The 23,332-nt window shown below is 39.5% G+C and overlaps 1 protein-coding gene across 4 annotated transcripts in view; it reads left to right on the plus strand.

The window, feature by feature from the left end:
• The window catches only part of LRP5 (LDL receptor related protein 5), a 132,431-nt gene that overhangs the window by 57,827 nt on the left and 51,272 nt on the right, over nt 1-23,332 (plus strand). For all 4 annotated transcript variants that reach the window (XM_002199503.6, XM_072929834.1, XM_072929836.1 and 1 more), the window contains exons 6-7: nt 8,040-8,436; nt 8,927-9,098. In XM_002199503.6, coding sequence (XP_002199539.2) covers nt 8,040-8,436; nt 8,927-9,098 — 569 coding nt within the window. The remainder of the gene's footprint in view (nt 1-8,039; nt 8,437-8,926; nt 9,099-23,332) is intronic.

Below are 23,332 nucleotides of genomic sequence, written 5' to 3' on the forward strand. Positions count from 1 at the left end.
CATGGGCTTGGTTGCAAGATGTTTTGATACCTTAAGTGTCTTCTGCCCTCTGCCTGGTGTTTGACTACAGTAGGGAGATGTTATCCAGAAGCTGGGTGACTTTTTCTTCTCTCCTTCTCTCCCTATTGTACTCCCAAAGGTGTATTGTACTTCCTTTGCTTATCCAGGAATTGTTGAAACTGCAAATTTGTAATTAAAAACTGTTCAGTAATGGGTACCTAGAGTCTGGGAAATCTAGAGGGAAATCTACCTCTTCTTGTTCTACTCCATTTAGTGAGTGGATTTTTTCCTTTCATTCATGTGTAGATATTTGTTTTGAGTCTGTTTCCCCCTTGCTTGATTTAGTGTGTTATGTTTATGAGTTTATTTGATATATTAAAAGATTACATTATTTTATATTCATAGCAACTTTTATGCTTCTGAATGGGGCTACTTTGTTTAGTGACAAAATGAAATAGCCTCATATGGAAAAGGCCTTATTTATAATTTCACTGGATAAAAGCCATTAGGAACATACCATAAGGAACAAACCTGGAGGGAGTGAGGAGCATTCTTGAAGGTCTGCCACATCATCTTCTAGTTCTGCTGTCAGTGGTTTTCCTGGGCTATGGTGAATGAAACTTTCTTTTCAAGCTTTGTTGGTGCATGTTTCAAATTGATTACTACTTTCCAGGACTCTGAAACACTGTCTAGTTAGAGCTTATTTTTGTGGTTAGGGGTTTTTTGTTTTGGGTTTGTTGTTTTGGTTTTTTTTTTGTTTTGGTGTGCGCATATAAAGGAAATAGCGACACTCTCCTTTTTCAGCTCTGTTGAGTCTCTGGATTTAATCTGGTTTTAAACTGCAAAAGAACCACACCCTGGGTCTGCACTGAAAAGGTTTACATGTAAACTTTGTTATCTTGCATTCTCTTTGTGCTGGGAACATACACAGGCAAAGTCACCAAGACCCAGTGGTAACTGCCTAAGCTGCTGTGGCTTGACTGCTTCTTCCAGCATTGGGTGGCTGTCTCTCTGTTTTACTACATAAATGTGAGATTGATACTCTCCCTAGATGTGCAAACCCTAATTTGCAGCTGTTTATATCTTTTTTTGTTTGTTTTGTTTTGCTGTTTTGCTTTTTTTCCTTGATTGTGTCAGCTCAGAATTGAATTTTCTGGGGCTCCAGCAGACTTGGCACATAGTAAATAATGCTTAAATTTCAAAGCATTAGACAGTTTTCAGCCTCAGAGAAGGCTCGTGGTATGTAAAGTATTTATTTCTGTTTGTGTAAAGGATGACAGCAGTGCAAAGAAACTTAATATGTTCAAGGTCTCTTGCTGAATTGGAAACATCTGCAATTATAAGTCAATAGAAGTGGGATTGTAGAAAACCTACTGTATTTCTGTTCATTTGTAAAATATATTAATTATGCATCTTGTTGAGTTATAATGAATTTTTGATTCTTGTCTCTCTTGTGCACTTGGGGATTTACTGCCAAAACTCTGTTTAACAGAAACTAGGTGGCAAAATGGATGTCAGTTCCAAAGTCAGTGATTCCTTATTCTGAGACAGTGGAATTGTGTGTCTCCAGCAGAGAGCAGGTACATGTAAACTTTAAAACCTTGCTATGTGAGGAAACACCACAATCCACAGCTGACCCTTTTTCTAGCAGTAGGGATTTTTGGCAGACTTTTTCTTGGCCCATCCTTCTTCCTATGGCTTGCAGGAGCTGTTATTAAGAATTATGTGTAATGGATGTTAATTTTTTTTTTTTTTTTTTTTTTTTTTTTTTTGTTAATAAAGAGTAGAAGCTGGGAGTATGGCATCCATAAGGTAACAGATTTACCAATTAACATTTTCAACTTTCTCTTCTCTTTTTTTAAAGCGCACAGAGATTATACAGACCCCAGGGCAGGGTAAGACTTAGTTGTTCAAGTGCTTTGAGCTTTTTGGATGAAACCTGTGTGTAAGGGAAGCTTCTTTGCTTGGTACAGCAGCAGCCAGATGGCTGTGCTGACCTTTGATTCTGGTTAATACCAATGCATTTAGGACTTATATTAATGCTGTTTTGATTAAATTCTCCTAAGAGTTACCAACTCCAATGTCAGTAGTAACTTCTCAAACCTTTGTACTCACGAGTATAGTACTGGGCATGTAAAACTGAGCATGTCTCACAGAAGCTCCTAAACTAGAACAGGGTGACTGTCATTTCTGTCCTGCAACAGCTTTTTCTGGAAGAAACATTACTTTTGTCCTAGTCAGCTGCTTTGTGCTAATGGTCTTATCAGCTGTGCAGTTTAACTAATATTCCATTTGTGGAATTTCATTTTGGTGGCTGTGTGAACGTGTCAAAACTCTGATTTGTAGGGTTTTTTTTTTCTGGTTCAGGCAATGTTAGAAGTCTACTGCTATGATAGTGGCAGAAACAGGAGACAATAGCTTTTCACTGTAACATGCAGACAGAAATGATGTAATTTTTGAGTTACGTAAGTGCTCTGGTATTTCCGTTCTTTGTCACAATTGTTAGTTTTCCTCATGCTTACTTACCTTTCAATTAAATCAAGTCCTGTCTGAATGTGGCCACTCAAAACATTCTTTCAAAGAAACCTTTCCTGTTTCTATTTTGCTGGTTGCACACTCCCACTGCACACGGTCCTTGGTTTTAAATTGCATGTGCAGTGTCCAGTTGGAGAGTACATGGTCAGCCTTTCCCAGCCCACCACTGGCACACAGTAAGAAGCAGCAGTCCTGTCTTCCTCTCAGACTGAAAGATAAATAAAGGCCTGAACTGGAATGCACAGTGCTGTTCATGTTGCAGCTGGCTCTAGTAAGGTAACCAAGGAGAATGTATAAAAAGATTTTCCATTTATTTCTAGGTATTGCTAAAGGTTGTTTCAGCTCCGTAAATATTACTGTTTTCTGGGGAGGTTGAGGAACAAGAAAGGGGTTTTACAGAATTTTACAAAATTTTACAGAATTTTGTTGATTTAAATCCAGTCAGTTTTATTACATCATTTTTCTTTTGGTGTGAAAAGTGACTAAGGTTAAACCCTTATACAGGGTGTTATAGTTGTTTTGAATATTGGAAAACTTATTAAGCAGTGTGGCAGTGTTATCAGTATTCATTTGCTCCATGTTTTCTCCCAAAACCATACTCTGGTCCTCTTTTGCCATACACTGGAAGTTTGCTGGGTAATTCACTGTATTGCAGCAACCAACAAAATCCCTTGCTTTTTTGATAAATCTTTTTTGTTTCTCAAGAGTGCTGAGGTAGCTGTGCTCAAACAGCTTGTAAGGGAGTTGCCCTCAGTCAAAGTACTTCTAACACAGTCTTTTCAAAAAGCATTTACCATTTTGTTCTTTGGAACAGAGCTGAAATCTTTCCTGTTTTTACAGTGTATCTGATTTTCCCCCCACAAGTATGGATATTTCCAGAATTGTTTGCAGTGAGACTGGGTCTGCACATGCAGGTGCATGCTCATGCATATACATAAAACTGGGGGATGAGTTCTACAATAGGTCATTGTTCTAGCCTAATTAGCAGACAGACAAATAGGAAAGGAATAGCATGGCTTTTTCTGGCAAAGATTAACAGAGGCAGCCACTGCAGTCCACATGTTTAGGTTGGGTGAATAAATTGGGGCATTTGTTACTGTGTTATAGATGTCTTGTTACTTGTCAAATGTGAAGTGGGCCAAGGGAAGAATAAAAAAGGGTCCTGTCAAGCTGGTGAGATGGCCTGTTTTGCTGCTGTCAGCCCTGATTGCAGTTAGTTTTGCAAATAGAATACAGTTCCCATTTCCAGCAGTGAAGCATGAATTTTTAATAACAAAAGCACAAGTCAACCAAATCAAAGCAAAAATGATATCCTAGCATAGATATTAAAAATACTGATTTCTGAGTATGGCAGGAAAGCATCTTGTGTGAGTGCAAAAAAAAAAAAAAAAAAAAAAAAGGCACCCTAACCTGTTTCTCTAGGATTTATTAATTGAAAGTAGACCTTAGAGTCATCTTATTTGTGGGTTTGGTTTTTTTTTGTTTTGTTTTGTAAACCCCCATCCCTGGAAGAGTTCAAGGCCAGGCTCTGAGCAATCTGATCTAGTGGGTGGCATCCTTTCCTGTGACAGAGGGATTGGAATTAGATGATTTTCAAGGTCTGTTTCAACCCACACCTTTCTGTGATTGTGCGTCAACCAGAAGCGCTCATCAGCTCTTATGGTTATTAGAGCTACTAAAAATTTCTCTTGAAGTTCTGTAGAAAGCTTGAGATGAATAGAGTAGAGAAAAAGAAGCAGTTCAAAATATAAACCAGTTGAAAAAATAAAACAATTTGAATATGGGTATTTTGAAATGTTTTCTAAATGGAAATTTTAGATTGATCTAGTTCCTCCTGGTTTTCTATTTATGGTTTGCATAGAAAACTTCTCATGAACTTCTGCTGAAGTGTTTGGCTGCTGCAATTGTGATGTTGGAATAGCTTGCATTTCCCACTCCCCTCCAAAAAGGCTTTTGTTCATTGTGTGGTGTTATAAATGACCATGTTGTAACAGTTAGCAGTTCTGTTGGGAATCTCTTGATCATGTGGTTAGAGAAGTGACTGCAGTGAGAGAGGTTTTGAAAATGTAGTTAATTAAATATATGTTACAGCACTTTGGCACAAGGTAAATAGCTGGCTGTAATGTGTTATGTGTTAAGCAGATTCTAGGGTATCTAGGATAACACTGGGCCTGTCACAGCACAACACTCCTGCAGCCTTGAAAACATTCCTACCAACATTAATAATCAAAATACCTCCATGATGCAGATAAAACTAATGAGCCAGACAAGCGTGTTTGGCCAGGTTTTTAGAGACAACCAGCATCAGGTTCTCATCTCTTGCTGTTGTGCTTAGAGCCTGCTGCCAACTCTTTCTCTCTGGCAGAAGTTTGTTAATGGAGTCAAATACAGTTATAACTAACTGTAATTGAAAATTCTGTTGTAATAAAAGAGGATTTTTTGCACCTATTAGCAAATACCTCTGATAACAATCTATTACAGGTTTTCAGGTGGGGGGTGTAACGTTGTGATACATGCTGTGGTAACGTTTTCTCTGTTCACGTGTATTTTATTGTTCAAGGATGTAGGTGCATGTCTGTCAAGAGTCTTTTTGGGTAATATTTCACTTAATTTTAAGCATCCTTACAGAATTAGCCAGGTAGCTCAGTCCCCTTATTACTTATTTTCCCCCACAAGCCTCAGTTAAAGGTAGGTTAGAAAATAGAAGAAATTGCCAAGAGGCATCTTATTCAACTACCAACAAAATGTGCCAGTTGTCAACTGAAGATTTTCTTTTTGTTCACTAGATCAGCATGGAGAAGTTTTTTTCTACCTGTTTATTTTTAGCCATATATGTCCATGGGACAGAACTGAGGTTGGGAATGTATCTCCCGTAGTGTTTACTTGGAGGAAAAACTCAGAGCAGCTGAACATGTCAGAAACAAATTGTTTCTTTTGATTTGCAAGAAGATTCTAGTCATGCAGTTGATTCACGGTGTCTGGGCTGTCCCGTTCCTGGTCAAAACAATACCTTGCATTCAAGTAAGTGCATGGTCTTATGCAGAGGTGAACCTATCACAGAGCTGGATGAGTTAAATCTGAGTTTTAGCTGCTGTGAGGAAGTGAAGGCTGTTTTGGTACTACTTGTGAATTTTAGGGGGTGTTTACAGTGTCTTTCAGCCTGTTGTCTAGTCAGCATTTCTAGACACAATCTGGGCCTTAGACTGATGGTTGCTTCCTCTGAACTTGTTTACAGTGAACCAAGGTGACCCTGCAATCCCTTGTGTGAAATGCAAAACATATGCATTGATTCTTATCTGTTTGTTCCCATGCAATGAGCCTTGCAATCTTGGTTATCCTAGAAATACATGTAATATTGGTAATTGCTGTGTTATCACTTGCTAGGCATGTATTTGATGGTCCTCTGTTTCACAGTATTCATACTGTGTTCAGTGTTAAGGTTATGATTGCAGATACATTGATATAGTAGAAATTCAGAGGGTAACAAACACCCACAGCAGTGTCACCCTACCTACTCTGCTCTTTAATCCCAACCCATAAACTCTTGACTGGCTCATCATCCTCCCTGAGACAGAGGGCCATGTGTTCCAGGTGTTCCCTTAAATAAAAAGCAACTCCAACATCTCGCCTGTCTTTTTAAATTTAAAACCCTTCTGTGTTTGTACAACACTTAGATGACCAGATGCATCACCCTTTCCATGTTGAGTTTTGAGGCCTGAATTTTTACTTAGCTTGCACTAACCAGTTTTTATTTTGACTCCCGTAATGAAATATTTCAGAAGCATAGAAGCTAGACATAAAACTCTGTTACATTGGGTATTTGGTTCTGCTGTAGTTGCTGTGTCTCTTTTGCTTTGCTGTCATGAATGAATGGGCTTTCATAACTCCCTTTTCTCCAGGAGGTTTTTGAGCTCTGAGTTGTTTTTTTCATTCCTTCTACCTAAGCCTTACCTCAAAGTGATGCTGTCCTTACCAGACCTTGTCAGCTGATGCTGACTGGGAGAAGCATTCTTGCTGGAGCCCCTCACTGTGCCAGCACAAGCGTTTGTGGAGCTCTGCCGGTCTGGTTGTTTATTTCAGCTGATGGCTTCATTTCTACTGAGTTTGTTTTTGCTTGGATCAGCTCTCTGGTGTGGTTTGCAGCACACAGTCATGGTACAAGGCCATGCTGTGCTTGCATGTGAGGCTGGGTGATACTGAAATAAAAACAAGCAGCCCATGGCAAGGAGGAGAGCAGCACTGCTTCATCCAAGAGTTGTGATGGCTTGAGGTAGTTTGGAGCTCTTAAATGATACTAAAATGCTGCTATTTTAGATCCTTTCTGTCATACACTTGTGCCCTGAGCACTATTTCTTTTCAGAGCTTCTGAGATGATACACGGAGGCTAAACCCAAAATCAGAACCAAATCCAGCACCCATAGTGAAAGTAAATTTGGTTGTGTTGTACAATAGATTCAACTTCCTTGTCTCCAGAACTACATAAGCATGCCTAGGCGTGAAATATTTCTAGAAGAATGTTCTCATGAGCATTTGAATTTCTGTTATTCTTAGATATGTCCCCATGATGGCCATTTTCATTCAATCTCAGCTATTGGGGAAAACTGGAAATTGCCTCCTCCTGTGGCATTTGCTGGTCTGGATGAAATACAACAAATTACTTTTATTTAGGTTTCCAATTTTGGAGTATTGCTAAACTATAAAATTTCCTTGTCAGTTTTCAAAATACTCAGCATAAACTTGGCAACAGAAGTAGGAAAAAACCCACATATTTCACTTGTACTGAAGCATGCATGGGTGGATGTGGGGAAACTTTATTAAGCAACTGCACATTTGCTGTCTGTCCCCTTATTTGCATTAATAAAAGAAGCTGCCACTTCAGTGTCAGTCAACACTGAAGATGCCATTTGTCCTTGAAATGTTCTCCAAGCTGTTGTTTGTCACCCTTTCCACAAGCAGGAAAACTTTGCAGTGGGGAGAAAGAACAGAGGAGAGAAAAGAACAACAATACTATTGCCTTAAAATAGTTTTGCATAATCTGTGGCCAAATGAGAAATACTTGCTGTGGTTGTGACTTGTTTTCTTGTTGGACTGTCTGGAGTAAATCATTAATGGAATTTGTTTACAAAATACTCCAGTCTTCTGTTAGCCCTGTCATTTACTGCGTAGGGCATGTGTGAAAACTTGTCTAGTGCACTGATAGAGCTAGTGGGACCTTTGGCTGAGCAAGTCTCTCTAATGTGATAAAATACTTGGACCTGCACGCACCAAATTTATTTTTTTTTATTCTAGAGACAGATTGGTATGATCTGTGTGAGTTTAGAAGGCTGTGAGAAATTTTCATCTAAAGTACAAACAGGTCTTTATTTTCACAAAAGCTTGATGTCCTTATTTAAGGAACTCTCTTCTTGTTACAGTGACAATAGCAGTTCACAGCCTGCTGTGCTCTACTGAAATCTTCACATCTGTAGCAATGGAAATGATGCCATGAATGCCTTTCTCCCCAGGTGCTGAGGAAGTCTTACTGCTCGCCAGAAGAACAGACTTGAGGAGGATTTCCCTGGACACGCCGGATTTCACTGACATTATTCTGCAGATAGACAACATCAGACATGCAATTGCCATTGACTATGACCCTGTGGAAGGCTACATCTACTGGACTGATGACGATGTCCGGGCAATTCGTCGGGCCTATCTTGATGGCACTGGAGCCCAGACTCTGGTGACCACGGAGATCAACCACCCAGATGGGATTGCTGTGGACTGGGTGGCCAGGAACCTGTACTGGACCGATACTGGCACCGACCGCATCGAAGTGACCCGGCTGAACGGGACATCAAGGAAGATCCTGATCGCCGAAAACCTTGATGAACCTCGAGCCATAGTGCTCAATCCTGTCATGGGGTAAGTTGGGTGTTTAGTGAGAGCCCTGTGGTAGGTCTTGGGATCCAGCTTATGGTCTCCTGAAAGTGAAAATGTGCAAATTGCAGGATGGTGCCTGTACTGTTTGTCAGATATTCAGGAAATGACTGGTTTTCCCTTGATTCATCTCTTTAATAATTGTGTACATAAAAGGTGACTTCTAGATATAGTGTTCCTCAATGAAGTTATACATTGGGTATTTAGTTGAATTTTCTTTTCTTTGTATCTTCAGTGTTATCCTAACTATGAAGGAATTGGGCCACTGCATATTTTCAGTAGTTTAATTTATTTACTGCTCAAACTTTATATTGTCTTCACTGATTGCTGTTTAAGCTGGCTTGTCTGCTGCTGTTGAGGAAGTAAAAAGCAAATTCTTTTGAAAGCAAAACAGACCTTAACTCTTGTCTTTCCTGTTGCATGCATTAACTGTTCTCCCTCTTTTCTTTCTTTTTTTTTTTTTTTTTTTAAACAGCTACATGTATTGGACAGACTGGGGTGAAAGTCCAAAGATAGAATGTGCTTATCTGGATGGCTCAGAAAGGCGAGTTCTGGTGAATACTTCTCTTGGATGGCCTAATGGCTTGGCACTGGATCTTGAGAAAAACAAGCTTTACTGGGGAGATGCAAAAACAGATAAAATTGAGGTGAGTAACAGAACCATACTTGGGTGAATTTGTAGAAAACAAGTGCAGTTCTCATCTGCAGCTTTTGTCTTGGGTACATTTACCCATTTTTGGAGGAGTCTTTTGTTTCATTAATATTAAAATGATACTTAGCATAACAAGACATATTTGAGAAGAAAGGAAGTACGTTTATGTAGTTCAGAAAATTTCTGCAAGAAATGATATGTTTGTTATGCCTACATTACTCCAAGTGTAATTTAATTGCTTGAAATCTCATATTTTACCTGAGGCTTTTACAACTAATTTGGAGACTCAGGTAAAATTTGTTTAAAAGATGTTTTGGCTTTGGTGCTTGGAACTGCTATATAAAATTGCTGAATGCAAAAGACAGTGCAAGGTTCATGTACAGGAGCCAGTGGATATGGAGGCCCTGGAAAGCCATATTTCAGGACCTTAATGATTGTGATGTCCAGATATGTGGACAAGAAGGAAATTTTAATGTATCTAGTGCTTTGAAAACAATATAGGCAGTCTGTGCCTGAATTTGAGGAGGGAAATTTCTACCTTGGTCACGGCCTGTGAAATCAATTGAGTTTTAATGTTGTTCAGGGTAGTAGCATATGCAACATTTTTTGATAAATAATTTAGATAAATAGATTTTGAGGAATGACTGCTTTCTAAAGTCTTTGCCATCAAGAAAAGAGGAAACTAGACTGTCTGCTAGCTCCAGAAATTTAACTTCAGTGTTTGGCAATAGCTAATACTGAGTTTGATGACTACCAGAGAGAACATGTCTCCCCTTACCTTTCAGCTTGCAGGACAGGGAACATTCCAGATGCCACCTTTTTATAGCTGGGGCTGCCTTGTGTTTCATGGGTTTAAACAATCTGTTCAGTCTGTCTTACTTCACTGTCAGGCAGCAAATCCAGCAATCCTGTTTGGTTTGACATCGAAGTCTAGGAAAACCAGAGAAACCAATGTAAGGGCTTTTAATTCACTCTGTTTTTCTTTTGTGCTACTCTGCTGGTCCTAATACACACAAAATCTCACAGTATGTTGTTTGAGGTGGGGCATTTCCAGTTTCACTTGCTACTGCAGTCAATCAGCATAAATTAATTTTCACATGCTTGTGTTTTGTTGCCAAGAACATGCCATTTTAGTAGCAGCACTATATGATTTGTTCTGTATGTATGTATGTTGAATCCACAGCTTGTCAGAAACAAAACTCGGCTGACTTCAAGTCGAGGACGCATATTTATATTTTATACTATAGTTGACCCAGCTGGGTATTGGGCTTTCTCTTTCTTCCCAATAGACACCTAAAACTACCTTGAAACATGTTACTGGATAAATTTAGTTTCTGTTATCACCTAAAACCAGCATAAATGGGATGGTAGATAGTAAGCTGTAACTATTTTGTAGCTCATTAGGTAGCAAATGAAAAAAAAAAAAAAAACAAACCGATGATGTTTTAGGTGGTTTACTCTCTTGCTGCACTTCAAGGAGGGAGTTCTTGCTTCATATTCTTGCTTTGTGCCTAAATGACATTCAGATTTATGCTGAGTGCTCCTGAAGAAGGAAGTCTTCAACCAAACATTTTGCCTCTACACAGTTCAGAAAGTTGCGCTCTGCATCTGCATTCTGCTGCAGAAGGCAAAGAAGGTGCTGCTTTGCCTGTGTTGAAGATGGGATCCCAAAATTGCTGTTAGATGGTAATTGAGAATTGCTTTCATCACATGGCATGCCTTCAATTGCTTTCTACATAGAACAAAGCACGAGGGTGAATATAGCTTGTGCATAGTTGTGTGTATCTCTGCTTGGTATTCTGCTCTGGCTTCTGGTATTTCAGATCTGCAGGGAGTCATCTTACTCTCACTGGGAAGGTGTGTTTGAATTTAAAGTTCTTAAACAGTGAATGAACTTTGTACAGCTTGGCAATTTGATAGGCTGAAGGCATCTGTCCTGTTTTTCCTGGTCCTTGGGTTTGAAATGCCCTGTGAATGTCCCTGGGTGGATGGGTTGGTTGGTTTAAGGGGTGGTTTTGTTCTGTTCTGGTAACACACTGTGACATTACTTTTGGGTGCACTCTTCCTCAGTTAGGAAATAATCTCTGCAGAACTGTTGAGGTTACACCAAGCATCACCCGATACCAGGAGATTGTGTTTCATTTGTGCATGGAGAACTTCACAGGGTGAAAACAGCAGTTACCCTTTCCTGTCAAAACCCCTTTGCTAACCTTCCCATCTGCAGCATTCAACTGTGACACAAAGGGCCCAGTCACTTTGCAAGCAGTTTGCATCCTGAAGAAACCACTTGGCAAGGCTTGTCAAAATTTTGTGTGACAGGAGCCTGCGGGGCTTTCGCTGCAAATTTGGCATCCTGTGGTAACACTGTTCCCAGGTTTTAAGTTTATTTTTTTTAATTGGTTTGACAAAGAGTAGGGCAAATAGAAAATAGATAGCAAATTTTGAGTCATGTCTGTCAAAATCATGTGTTTGTCCACACAGCTTCAGCTACAAGTAAAGGGCATAGATTAATCCAACTGAACTTTGGATTTTACTGACAGAGAAAAGTTACTTTCCAGGAACAAACAGCAGATTAATAAGGATTACAGGATTCCAGCAGAGAGAGAAGCAAAGGCCCATGTGTATAGTTTCCTAATTCTTCTTTAAAAAAATCTATGGCAAGCCAGGTTTTCCCATGTATTATTTCTTCAGTATTTGCTTAAAGTGCCTAAGGTATAGTTGCATAATGAGCAATTGTGAAATTTTCAGCTGCCTGTCATTACCTATGCATTTTAGTTGAGCTTGTGCAATATTCTTGGAATAAGTATTCAGCAAGCTATCCCTTCTGGCAGCCTCCCCTCGTCGCCCTCTTCCCTCTCCCCTCTGTTGACAAATGTCCTTTGGTTTTTTTTAGTGGGAGCTCCAAAATCACATAACTATCACACACACAATAACCTATCACATACAGTAAGTCTTTGCAAGTTTATAGGGTGTTTTAAGTGTAAGTCAGCACTAGATGATGATCATGGAACTCGCTGGAATTTCTTTCCCGGGTGTAGTTATGTGGGCTGCCCTTGAATTTTCAGGAAACAAGCTTTATAATTAGTGTGTTGTTGATCACATTCTGCATAAATAATGTAAAAGGCTATTTGGAACAATTTGCAACTTAAATATAGGAGTAGGATTTGTAGAAGTCATTTGTACTGGGGAGAAAAAATAATAATTAAACTAACTTAAAGCTGCTTTTTCTAAACAATTCCAAGTATACTTCACATATTACACTTCTATTTTCCAGTTATTTGACCTAAAAGATGCAGTATTTAGTTTATACATGAAACATTTTCTCATAACTGATACATTTTTGTATGTGTGCTTCATTATTCAGCAAAGGATTAAAAAAACCTACACAATGTAATAAACTACTTGGAAGAGATTCTGTACTGGTTTACAGAAACAGGCAAATCTTATAGGAAGAACAACTAATTTAAACTTATTGCCACATGCTAATTAGCTGGAAAGATCTCAAAGCATTGTTTTTCTATAAATATAAATGCATTTCAGAAGACCTAGTTTATACTTACATTAATGTAAATAATTCCCACACTGCATACTTATATTAATATATGAGAACAGAAAAGTTAAATGGATATAGAAGTAAGGAATGCAGGATCCCCTTAACTGAAAGAACAGATCTACAATCTTAGATCAGTCTGAATAAGTAGGTGCATGAATAAAATTATTTAGATTTTTAATAGTGAGCCTTAATTTCAGTGGGTTTTTTTGAAACTTTTCAGTGACATTCAATTCTATTCAATTTAAAACTGTGGCAAAGAAGTGTTGTGAATTGAAGCTTACACTGTGGTCCTTAGATGAATGAGATATGTATTTCCTATACTTTTTACTACATCCTATATTTTTTACTTCTGATAAATTGGTAGATTATATCCTTTCCAGCTACAAGTGATACGCATCACATGATGCTGACATACAATGTGTTCATGTTGAATAGCACATGTCAGAATTGGGCTGGCAAACCTCGTGCTCATCCCTGCAGTTCATATAGCTCTGTTCAGCTCTGTATTCCTGCAGCTCCTTTGGATGCTGCCACTTCTGGTTTTTCTGTTTGTGATGCACTCCCCTTCTGACTGGCATTAGGCTGTGCTGTTGGGGGAGTGACATGTGTGCATGTTTGTGGCTGTTGGGTATGTTTTTTTGTTGGGAATTGTCAGTGTGGTTTGTGAGCATTATATACCTCTGTGTTTTTATTAATCTGAAGTAGCTGTCAGGCTTTGTATTGCTGTGCCTTTAGCTTGAGGAACCGTGAGTGCTGTTATAGGTGGATGGGGATTTTTTTCTTTTGCCTGAAGGGAGCTGCTCAGCAAACTTCTATCACATGAGAGCTTTGTTTGGTAGCAGTGTCCAAAGACCTGGTGTATAACCAACTATCTTTTAAGCTTCTGGAGGGTATAATCTGTGCTGGTGAGCTTGAGACCAGATTTAGACCAGGAGCCACATAGCCATTGTAGAATGGATAGGAGGAGTCACTTGGAGGAAAGATTACCTTAAAATGTTGTTACAGCATTCTTTTTTTACTGAAAGAGTGATAAAGTACTGGAATGGTCTGCCTGGGGAGGTGGTGGAGTCACCATCCCTGGATGTGTTTAAAAAAAGACTGGAAGTGGCACTCAGTGCCATGGCTTAGTTGAGGTTTTAGGGCATGGGTTGGACTCAGTGGTCTTGAAAGTCTCTTTCAACCTAGTTATTCTGTGAATTCTGTGACAGTTCTTAGAGTTTGATAAGACTGATGATAAAATCAGTTATGGTTGCTCTTCCCAGAGGGGCTTTGCTGGGATGGAACACAGACTTTCAAGGAGGGAAGAGAACTGTATCTTTGACTAAAGGGAATTCTAATTCTATAAAATTATGTACGGCCTCAAATGGGTGTGCACCTGTAGGAAAAAGAAGGAAACCTGGCATCCAGTGGAAGAGGATCTTTATTCTCTCTTGTTTAAGAATCCCCACTCTCTCATCTGTCTGTTGGCTGTGTTCTGCTTGCAACGCCAGGCTCATCACCAGATTTGGGGTCAGGAGTAAGCAACTAATTTCTGACTCCCAGGGATCTTAGTGGAGTCTCAGCTTCCTATGCAAGGAAAGCAATTACCTATGCAATTTTCTGCTTATGCATATTTGGAATGGAATGATCTTGACTAATTTGCTGTCATAGAAATGGTGTTGCAGTTTGTCCAGCCTGGAACACACCAGTCTGTAGTGTGCAACAGACTGCTGAGATGACATACAATGATGTGTAATGGTCAGCAGGTCAGACTGGTGAGTGATTTCAGATCTTAATGGCTTTTAGTGAATTTAAACTCTTCTGAGTCTGTCACATGTTTCTAAACCCTGAACTGTGGTTCAGGATTTCCTGATGTAATTCTACCTCTTTCTGGAACACAGAAATATACCCAGCCTCTATCTGCCAACAAACATTTCACATATCCTGTTCAGGAGCATAGAGCCTTCTAGTTCTACTCTTCTAATTACAAGATCAGTTTGTCTGTGTTTTGCTTACTGCTTAATTAGGCATTTCAATATGTTATTTTATACCTTGCACCACATGAGCTTTGTTTTCTTCTGAGAGAACTTTTGCCAAGTGTGGGAGTTGTTGAAGAAAGTCAGATCCAGTTTCACAGAATTAGATGTTTTAGATCAGAACAGAAGGGTCACACCTTTCTGCTCTAAGCTAAGTAGAAAGGAAATGTTCACAGAGCAGAGAGACTCATTGACCAAAGTGAAGAAGATAAACTTATGAAAGTGAATTTCCTTCTGTCCCTTTTCAGTGTTAGCTGCCAGGTGAACTTGTATCTGAGCCCTGAGCAAGTGAGAGGTATGACAGCTTGAAGAAGAAGGTGTTTATTATAAGGAACACATCCAAGCTGTGGCTGGTTCCATTCTGTGTTCAGTAGTGCTCTTGGAGATACATAAAACTTTCCATTCTTCAGCAAAATTTTCTTGAGAAATTTTTTTTTCTGCTGTCCTGGATGGGATGGGGAGGGATGGTGGAGTGCCTCTGCAGGTGAATGATGACCTGGACTCTTTTATTCTGGTCTTTATCACCTTTTGGCTGAAATGCAGCAGCCCAGTTGACAGGGGTGTGGGGGCTTCAGTCCTCAAGGTAGGTACCATGTCTCCTTGGCAGCATGAGGTGCCATGAGCACATTCTTAATTCTTTAAGCTGACATTTCCCAGATAACTAACTACAAATCAAATTCAAGATGCCAGTTCTTTTCTTCACAGCCTAGGCCATACATATGGAAAAGGCAGCTATGTGTCTGAAGTGAAGACTGTTGTCTGGGCTACTGTTGAGCATAAATGGATTTTCCATAATAAAGGCGAATCTTTTCTGTAGTAAAGAGATTTTTTTCTTAGAGGTGGTGCTGAGATACTGGATTAGCCTTCGCTCTTTCCCCCTTCCCCAATTTTTAGGAACTTAAAAACATCTAGGAGTTCTGTTTCTCTGTTCCAAGTACAAGGTTCATATTAGTTGACCTTGCCTGCAGCATCATAAATAACCAGAAATTCTCATCTGTAAAGAAGTAGAGCAAAACCAGCCTTGCAGCAAAACCCCATTATGTAGAAGCAGTTGCAACAGGGACTTCTTGTCCCACCTAGAGGTTACTGGAGATGATGTGGCCTGTGCTAATCATATCACTTAATGCACTAATAGAAAACTCTCAAATATGTTTTATTGAATGAGATCACTCCATAGGATGGTTTTTATCAGACAGTCTTAAACTTTTCTATGCCCCGCTTGGTACTGTATCAAATAGATTCAAAATGAAAAAAAATATATAATTTAAATCCTCCTTTGAGTCTTTTCACACTCAAATTTCTACCAGTGTGAACTCACATTAATCTATAACAATCTGTGATTTATTAGAGTTGATATATTGCCATAAAGCCCTCTAAATCTTGTGTAATTATACAGGAACTCTTTTGTTTTGTACTACTCTTTCAAAGGGACAACTTAAAAAAGAAGCGAATGACAGGCAACTTCTAAATTTGGTCTTTGTGGAGTGCTCAGAAATTACTTCTGTATGTGCAGCTTTTGCTATATTTATCACAAGGAAATCCTGAGGATGTATTAAACTACAAAGTTAAAGAATTATTTGAGTTTTACATGTTTGGGGCTCTCCTTTCTCCCTAAAGAATTATTTTAGGCTATCTGATTTCAAATCACCCTTTTCCTCTTGCAAGGGAGAGAATTCTGCTTTACTTCCATTGCTGGAGTCAGCTTCCTGTATTTAAAAAAGGGATTTTGTATGTAGTGGCACAAAAGCTTCTGTACCTGTGAAGTGTGGAAATGAGCCCCCCTTTAAGGGAACCTGATGTATATTTTAGCACACAACAAGTATTTGTTTTTCCAATTGCTGAGAAAAAGTTGGCTTCTATGGAAGTTGGAGTAACTGAGTTTGTCAGACTAGCAGGTAGGATAGTTGAGAGAGGTTTTAACTTGGTAACCATCTTGAAGTTACTGACTATATTGTTTGTCAGTAGCTATGAGTGATTTCCTTCAAATGCTGTTACCTTTTATGATTTCATTTTCCCACTTTCTTCTGTATTTTCCCAAGAAAAGTGCTGAATTTGCCATAGAGCTTACCTCTAACTTCAAGGGAAGGTGATCTTTGCTGCCCAGGAGTTGTGATCTCATGAATAATGTCTTATGCCAGTGTTGGAAGAGACTTGTTTCTCTGATGTTTTGAAGACAGTTGTGCCAATATGCATAGTTTGTCACCATAGTTTGGGAACTAACTTATCACTGGGAAAAGTCCTCCCCCTGCTCTTGTTTGAACCCTTTCTTGGTGTTTAGTGACCTTAGATATGAACTTCTTAAATGAAGAATACAGGAATATTTTTGCCACAAACACAAATTCCAGCCTCCAATTTCAGCTTTGTTGGATCATTTTTTTTAAGACTGTCTGCACTAGTGATGGTATTTCACAACACCACAGAACATCATATTGGAATGTTCCAGATGGATTGTCTTGAGCAATGCTGGGAGGGCAGGTGATGGTACCACAGGTGCCTGTGAGCACAAATTTCTGCAATTTTTGCTTGTGAAACACATGAAATGTGGATCCTGTGAGAAACAAGAAACTTGGCATGCTGGGCTGGCCTGGTGAAGTTCCCATGCTTCTGAAGAGCTCACACTACAAATAAAGGTGTGGAACTTGCTTTTCATGCCACATCTTATTAGTGAAATTTTGAAAGCTGTCAATACCATTTTTAGACTCCTATCATCCAGGCCTAACGAGAGAGAAATCCAACAGACACTCATGACAGCCACCACCACCCTACCCTAGTTCTCCCAAGCTTGCCTGCAGTGGTGGGAAATTTTTCTGGTAAATGTCGGTAGTGTGGATGAGACCAAAGGTTTTTGTGTCTATTTATCCTTTCTAAAAATTCTTCAGTGTACTGATGGGATAGCAGTCACTCAAAGGAAGACTTCCTTTGCTTGGCTTGATTGACCAGAGTCATTCTGTGGGAAAGGATGCTAACTTATTCTAAACTGGAGGTGACCCTGGCCTTTTTGTGAGCAATAAAGACATAATAGAGGCCCAGTTAGGGTTCAGCGGAACCCCCACAGCCATCTGCACACTTCATTGGCAGAAGTGGCTTTCACTTGAACTTGCATTTGACAAGTGTTTTCTGTCTCTTTCTCATTCAGAAGGGTCCTTCAAAGCCAAGTAATTGAAATGCTTTCACCCCTCACTCCTTTTTCTCCTTCCCCCAGACTTGCTTAAATTGCAGGGCAACTGGCATTCAGTGTTAAACGAGTAAAAATGCATCCACTTCCAAAGCTCCCACTTTCCTTCCCTTCCCATAGGGAAGTTTCTAAATAAAAACTCACCATCTTTTCCACACTCTTCAGCACCAGCTTCGTAAAAGGAAAAGTTGGGGGAAAAGTGTTTCTGTCGCAAGACGCCTATCCTTTTTTTCCCCTCCCTTTTTTTTTTTTTTCTTTTTTTTTTTTTTTTTTTCCTCATCAGGCTGGACTTTTTGAAATGAAACACAAATCAGGTCTCTGGAATAAAAGGTTGTGAGTATGCCTTGTGGCATTTGGAATGAGGCTATTCACTGCCTGAATGACTATAAATAGAAAGCAAGGAGCTGCGTATTTCTCAGTTCAGACTCCCTGCAAAGAAGCGCCCTTCCCAGTTAAAGGGTGACTTTTTGAAAGAAGCCTTGTTCCTTGAGCTGAATTGAATTGCTCCAGGAATTCTTCTCCTTGCAGCTTGCATAAAAGGCGTTAATCTCTAATTTATTTCTCCTTTTAAAAGGCAGTGTACTCCATCATAAATGTATATTCTTAGCCATGTTGCCAGATATGCCTGTCATGTCTGTACAGAGTTGCATGTAAAAAAATTCTGAGTGCAGAACATTGTTCTGGGCAATTTTTGTCCCTGAAAGCCTTCTTTTTGGCTCTGGGCCAGCTGTCGGCTCCCTTTTTATCTGGTATTCATTCTTTAGTGAGAAGGCTAAATTAGCAGCACTCAGGTTTTTGTGGCTTTTTTTTTTTTTAAGGGATCGAGGAACGGAATGGGAATTGTGATTGATTTTTATAATAAAAGATTTGATTCTCCCCACACACTTGTGATGTTGCCGATGGTAAGAGCTCCAATAGGTTACTGTTGCAGTTCTGCAGACAATCTGTTTGGCTGATTTGGCTGTTAAAAAATGCTGATAAATCTCCCATGTTGTGCAGTTAATGTAAATGTAGTGCAATCATTTTTCTTCTGCCTCCTCTTTTCAGAAAGGCTGTAGTATTGAAGAAAGTCAGTAGATGGAGGAAAATGTTTGACAGGTTTGTGAGTTGGCAGTCTTAAAGATCCTAGCACTCAAGCTGTTGGATTGTCTTTTTTTCTGGTTTTCACCCCTTTTTTCTTCCCTCCCCCCTCTTTTTTTATTTTTCTCCTCTCTTTTTTTCTTCCACCCTTTCCCCTTTTTTTCTCCTAACACAGTGGTGTTTTGTGTGGTGTTATTTTGAAAGCTGCTTCTTATTTTCTCCTCAGACCTTTTGTTTCACATTTTTTTCTACCTTAAAAAAAACTAGCAAGGGCAGCCTTTTTCATAGTCTTCTTTTCCCTGTTCATAGTTTTTAAAGAATGGGTCTGTAGATTCTTTGCATTGCTCTTTCCATTACTTATGGAAATCTAGTTAGGTGAGTGGTTTTTCTCTTCCTTTGTTTAACAGAGGAATTAAAAGGTTGACAAATACTTTGTTTTTTTTAAAGCCCAGCCTGTGCATGGTTTCCAGTGGTTTTTGCATTAGTGCTAATGTAAAAATGAGAGCAACAGCAGACAGGAAATAAGGAGAGCAGTATGTCAGTGCTGTTCACATTTCTAGTAGAAGAGAGGAAAAGCAGAGAGAGAAATGTGCCCTTCAGCAAGACCAGGAAAGCAATGTTTAAGCAATTGCCAAACAGACTAAGAAGATAAGAGATTCTATAATATCTAATTTATTTTTAGTTTTCTACATCGTAAATTTTTTAGCTTAAAACTGATGGTCAGTGTCATTCAATTGAGGTTTTCATAGCTGGACAAATGAAACACAAACTTTGTAGAGAAATATAGTCAAGTTGTTCATTTGTTTCTCTTGATTCTGACTGTTGGGACATCTTGATCCTTGTAATTTCATCATTGTCATTTTACCTTTATAAATCCCCTTGAGCAGAGCTCTTTGTTTAGAAAGACAAGTGATTGCTCAGGTTATATTTTGCCAGTTAGTCATCTGACTGGCCTTTGAGTTCTTCACTTGACTTAAAGTTACTTTCCAAATAAAAAAAACATGCATTTTTCCTAGGTCAGATATTGCATTAGTTTCTTTTTAATTATGTTGACCACTAGTTCATGGTTATATGAGATTTTGGATAATTCATTTTTTAATTTATTGGTAAGATGATTTTATGTGTTTAAAAGTAAAAGATCATGATCTGTAAAATGGGTGGCCTGGACAAGTGCATTTTTCTCCTAGTTCTGGATCTGGTTTTATTCCTTGTTAAAATAACAAATTTTTTTGGCAAATTTAAGGCAAGAAGAAACTTTCCAGGAAGGACATCATTAGAACCTAGGCAGTTGCTTCTAATGTAAAACAGGCCTCCTTTTTGTCAAATATATTAATATTTTAATCTTATTTTGAAAACCCCAATGCTATCACCTAGCAGGTGAAGCACTGGAGAGGCCCTAGTTACAAAAGCTGTGTCCTTGGAGAGAAGTCAGGTGGGATCTGTCTCTAGACAGGTTTTTGTTCCTCTTCCCTGGGGTTCCTCCTTATCAGACTGGTTCAAGCAGTGAGGTTGTGGGCCCAGCCACCCTGCTGTCACCTTCCATTCCTGTAACCCCTCCATCTTTTTAAGTTCCCAGCAGTTAATACAGTTCTGCGTGAGCGAAGTCCCCACTCAAACTCCATACCTCTTGAGAACATCTCAGAATAGATCTTTGTTTTATCAGCTAATCAGAATTGACAAACTCCTTGCATCGATTTCACCAATGTCTGTGACGAAAGATCTGGTTTGGTTTCAGGTCTCTCTTCCCTTAGCAATTAGAAGGGTTTTACAAATTGTGCTCAAACAGTGTGGATGGTCAGTCCTCTAATTTACCTTCTGGTCCTCTCTGCTCTCATATGTGAGTGTTTCTTAACCCAGAAACCATAGCTGTTTGTCTCATCCAAATTCTGTGCTACCTGTGAACAATAAAAATCATGTAATTACCCTTTTCCAGTGAGATAAGATATAAATAAAGATGTTTATTTTATTTTAACACTGTTCTTCCTGAATCCCTCTGTGTTCCTTTGGTTTTGTCTTTGCTTTACTTTCCTTCAGTCTGACCCTGTGAGGTAGCAGTATTGTTAGCTGTCATGGCTCTAACTGCATTCCTGTAGGAGTCAGAAGGTTTCTGTGTCTTGTGTGTTACCAGGAAGACCTATTCACCTTGGCCACATCTGGAGGCATGACACTGTTATCTGAGGTGCTACAGAAAATCCTGTCTGAAGAGGTTCTTGATGTGCCTTGTATGTGTATGCAGACTCAGAAGGATCTGGGGTTAGGAAGGAATATTCCCTATGATTTGCTGTCCAGCCTGATACATGGTCCTGTTCCTGTTAGCATGGTATGGAAGTGGGAGCTGTGCATCTTTGTGGCAGTGTAGGTGTCATCCACTTTGCCTGTGGTATGAGGATGGGTGGCTTTTAGTGCCACTTAGAGGGACCTCAGTGTGGAGCAGTGTAGGAATGTACCTGGAGCTCATGTTCTTAAATGGTTTTGAGATGGACATCTGTGAACCATTAGATTAACTGGTGATTTGGCAAGTGTCTGCTTTTTTTTTGTTGGAAGGGAAAAAAAGTTGTGTTTCTTTTTAGAAAAGCAGTTCTGTGCTTTCCACTGATAAATGGTCTTGTCATACAGCGGCACAGGATAATCTACATACACCTTGTTCTAACTGTATAACCCTTTCTGAGCACTCAAATTTCTCGTGCAGGTTCATCCTCACTGGGAATAATAGAACTACCCAAGTCTGCTGTCAGATCAGAATATTAATGGATGGCATTTTATTAAATCAAATCAGCAAAAATCAGAAGCTTCTTTTCTTCTTAAAGAAAAGCTGCAACCAGCAGCTGAATGTAGAGTCTGTACTCCCTGCATGTAGCAACATGAAGCAGGACCTGGACTGAAAGCACAGAAATGTGTCTTTGATAAAATGCAAATGAAATATTTGTCATGAGCATTAAAAAGAGAATGGTTTGGGTTTGTTTGCACAGCTCCCACAGAAATAATGTCAATTTAAGCAAATTTCAACACCCAGCTTGTCACTGCTTGGACAGCTTGTGTAGAGACCACTGCAGCTGGGAAATCTTGTGCCTGTGAATTTATGCTTAGATTGGAAGTTACTCTCAAAGGCTGTGCTGTGCTTTGGAAATTTCTGCTAGTCCAAACTAGAAAAAAAGTACAAGAAATATAAATTGCCCTGCTGAATTCCTACTTAAAAATGGGAAGATCAGCCTAAAGTGTGACATTACCTTAGTGATTCAGAAAGGTTGGGCACGGAAGAATGAGCAATTAATGCCAGATTCCCTGGGGAATCTTGGAGGTGGCAGAGGTCAGAACCAGAACTTTCTGAAGATTCTCCCACAGGGGTAATTGCAAGACTCCTGGGTTTGGAGTTTGGTTTTGTTGTTGTTTTTTTTCTTATAGGCTGGTTGAGTTTAGCAAAAGTTTAATAAGGTCCAGTCTTGGATTTGTTCCCCTAGGGAGATGCTGTATTTTGCAGCAACTTTCCAGAGCATCTTGTGAGGCAGTGAAACATAAGAACTTCCCATTTAGAGAAGGACTAAGGTTTGTACCACCTAGTTCTACAAAGTTGAAGAGCTCTTGTGAAGGGCAGTGATGTTCCCTGCTTAGCTTCACAGATTATTAAATTGAGACATTAAGTGAACTGCTGGGAGATGGTCAGATTTGGGTCTCAGGCCAGGTCAAGAGTTGGGAAGGTTAGGAGTGTGGAAGAAGTTGTGTCCCTCAGCCTGTGTGAGGGCCAGGAAGGTCATTTGCTCAGAGCACTTGTGTTATCCTGAGAGCACCATCACTCCTCCTTCCTTCAGTATGACATATTCCTCTTCTAGTGGGTGTTTCTGGCAGAGCTGCACTGGGGCAATCTTCCAGCACAAAGTAGATCCTCGGGGGACAAAAGTAGGTGGTACTTGTACTGACTTGCTGCAAGACCTTTGGCTGAGTGTTTCACCATCTTGTGCCCCTGTGGTGGAAGAAGGGTAGTGTTTTCTAGCTTGTTCAAGCCTTACTAATTTAAGGTTTATGAAATGCTACATAAATGCAAACTTACTGTTGCCACCAGATGAGATTTAAGGCATCTTTGTAGAGTGCCACAGCCTCTCCTTTGGCCTCCTCTTCTCTTTCTTCTGTATGGTTTGACTTACACTTTTTATGTTCTGATCTTGTGAATCCACCTTACAGGATCCAGCTGCAGACCAAATGTCAAAATTGTTCCCAGTAGAAGCATTTGCCTTTTGCTTCTGGCATGGCCATACAGGCAAGAAAAGCAACACTGTGTTCTCCTTGTCTTTGACATTTTGTAGTCATGCCATTATGTAATGTGGGTCTGTGCACTGTATGGTGCTTATGCATTAACAGGGTTTAGTTTTGGTGTGAACGTAACACCCTTGGGACAGTTCTACCTTGTCTGT

This window comes from Taeniopygia guttata, chromosome 5, assembly GCF_048771995.1.
Source record: "Taeniopygia guttata chromosome 5, bTaeGut7.mat, whole genome shotgun sequence".
In the NCBI taxonomy this organism is placed as follows: domain Eukaryota; kingdom Metazoa; phylum Chordata; class Aves; order Passeriformes; family Estrildidae; genus Taeniopygia; species Taeniopygia guttata.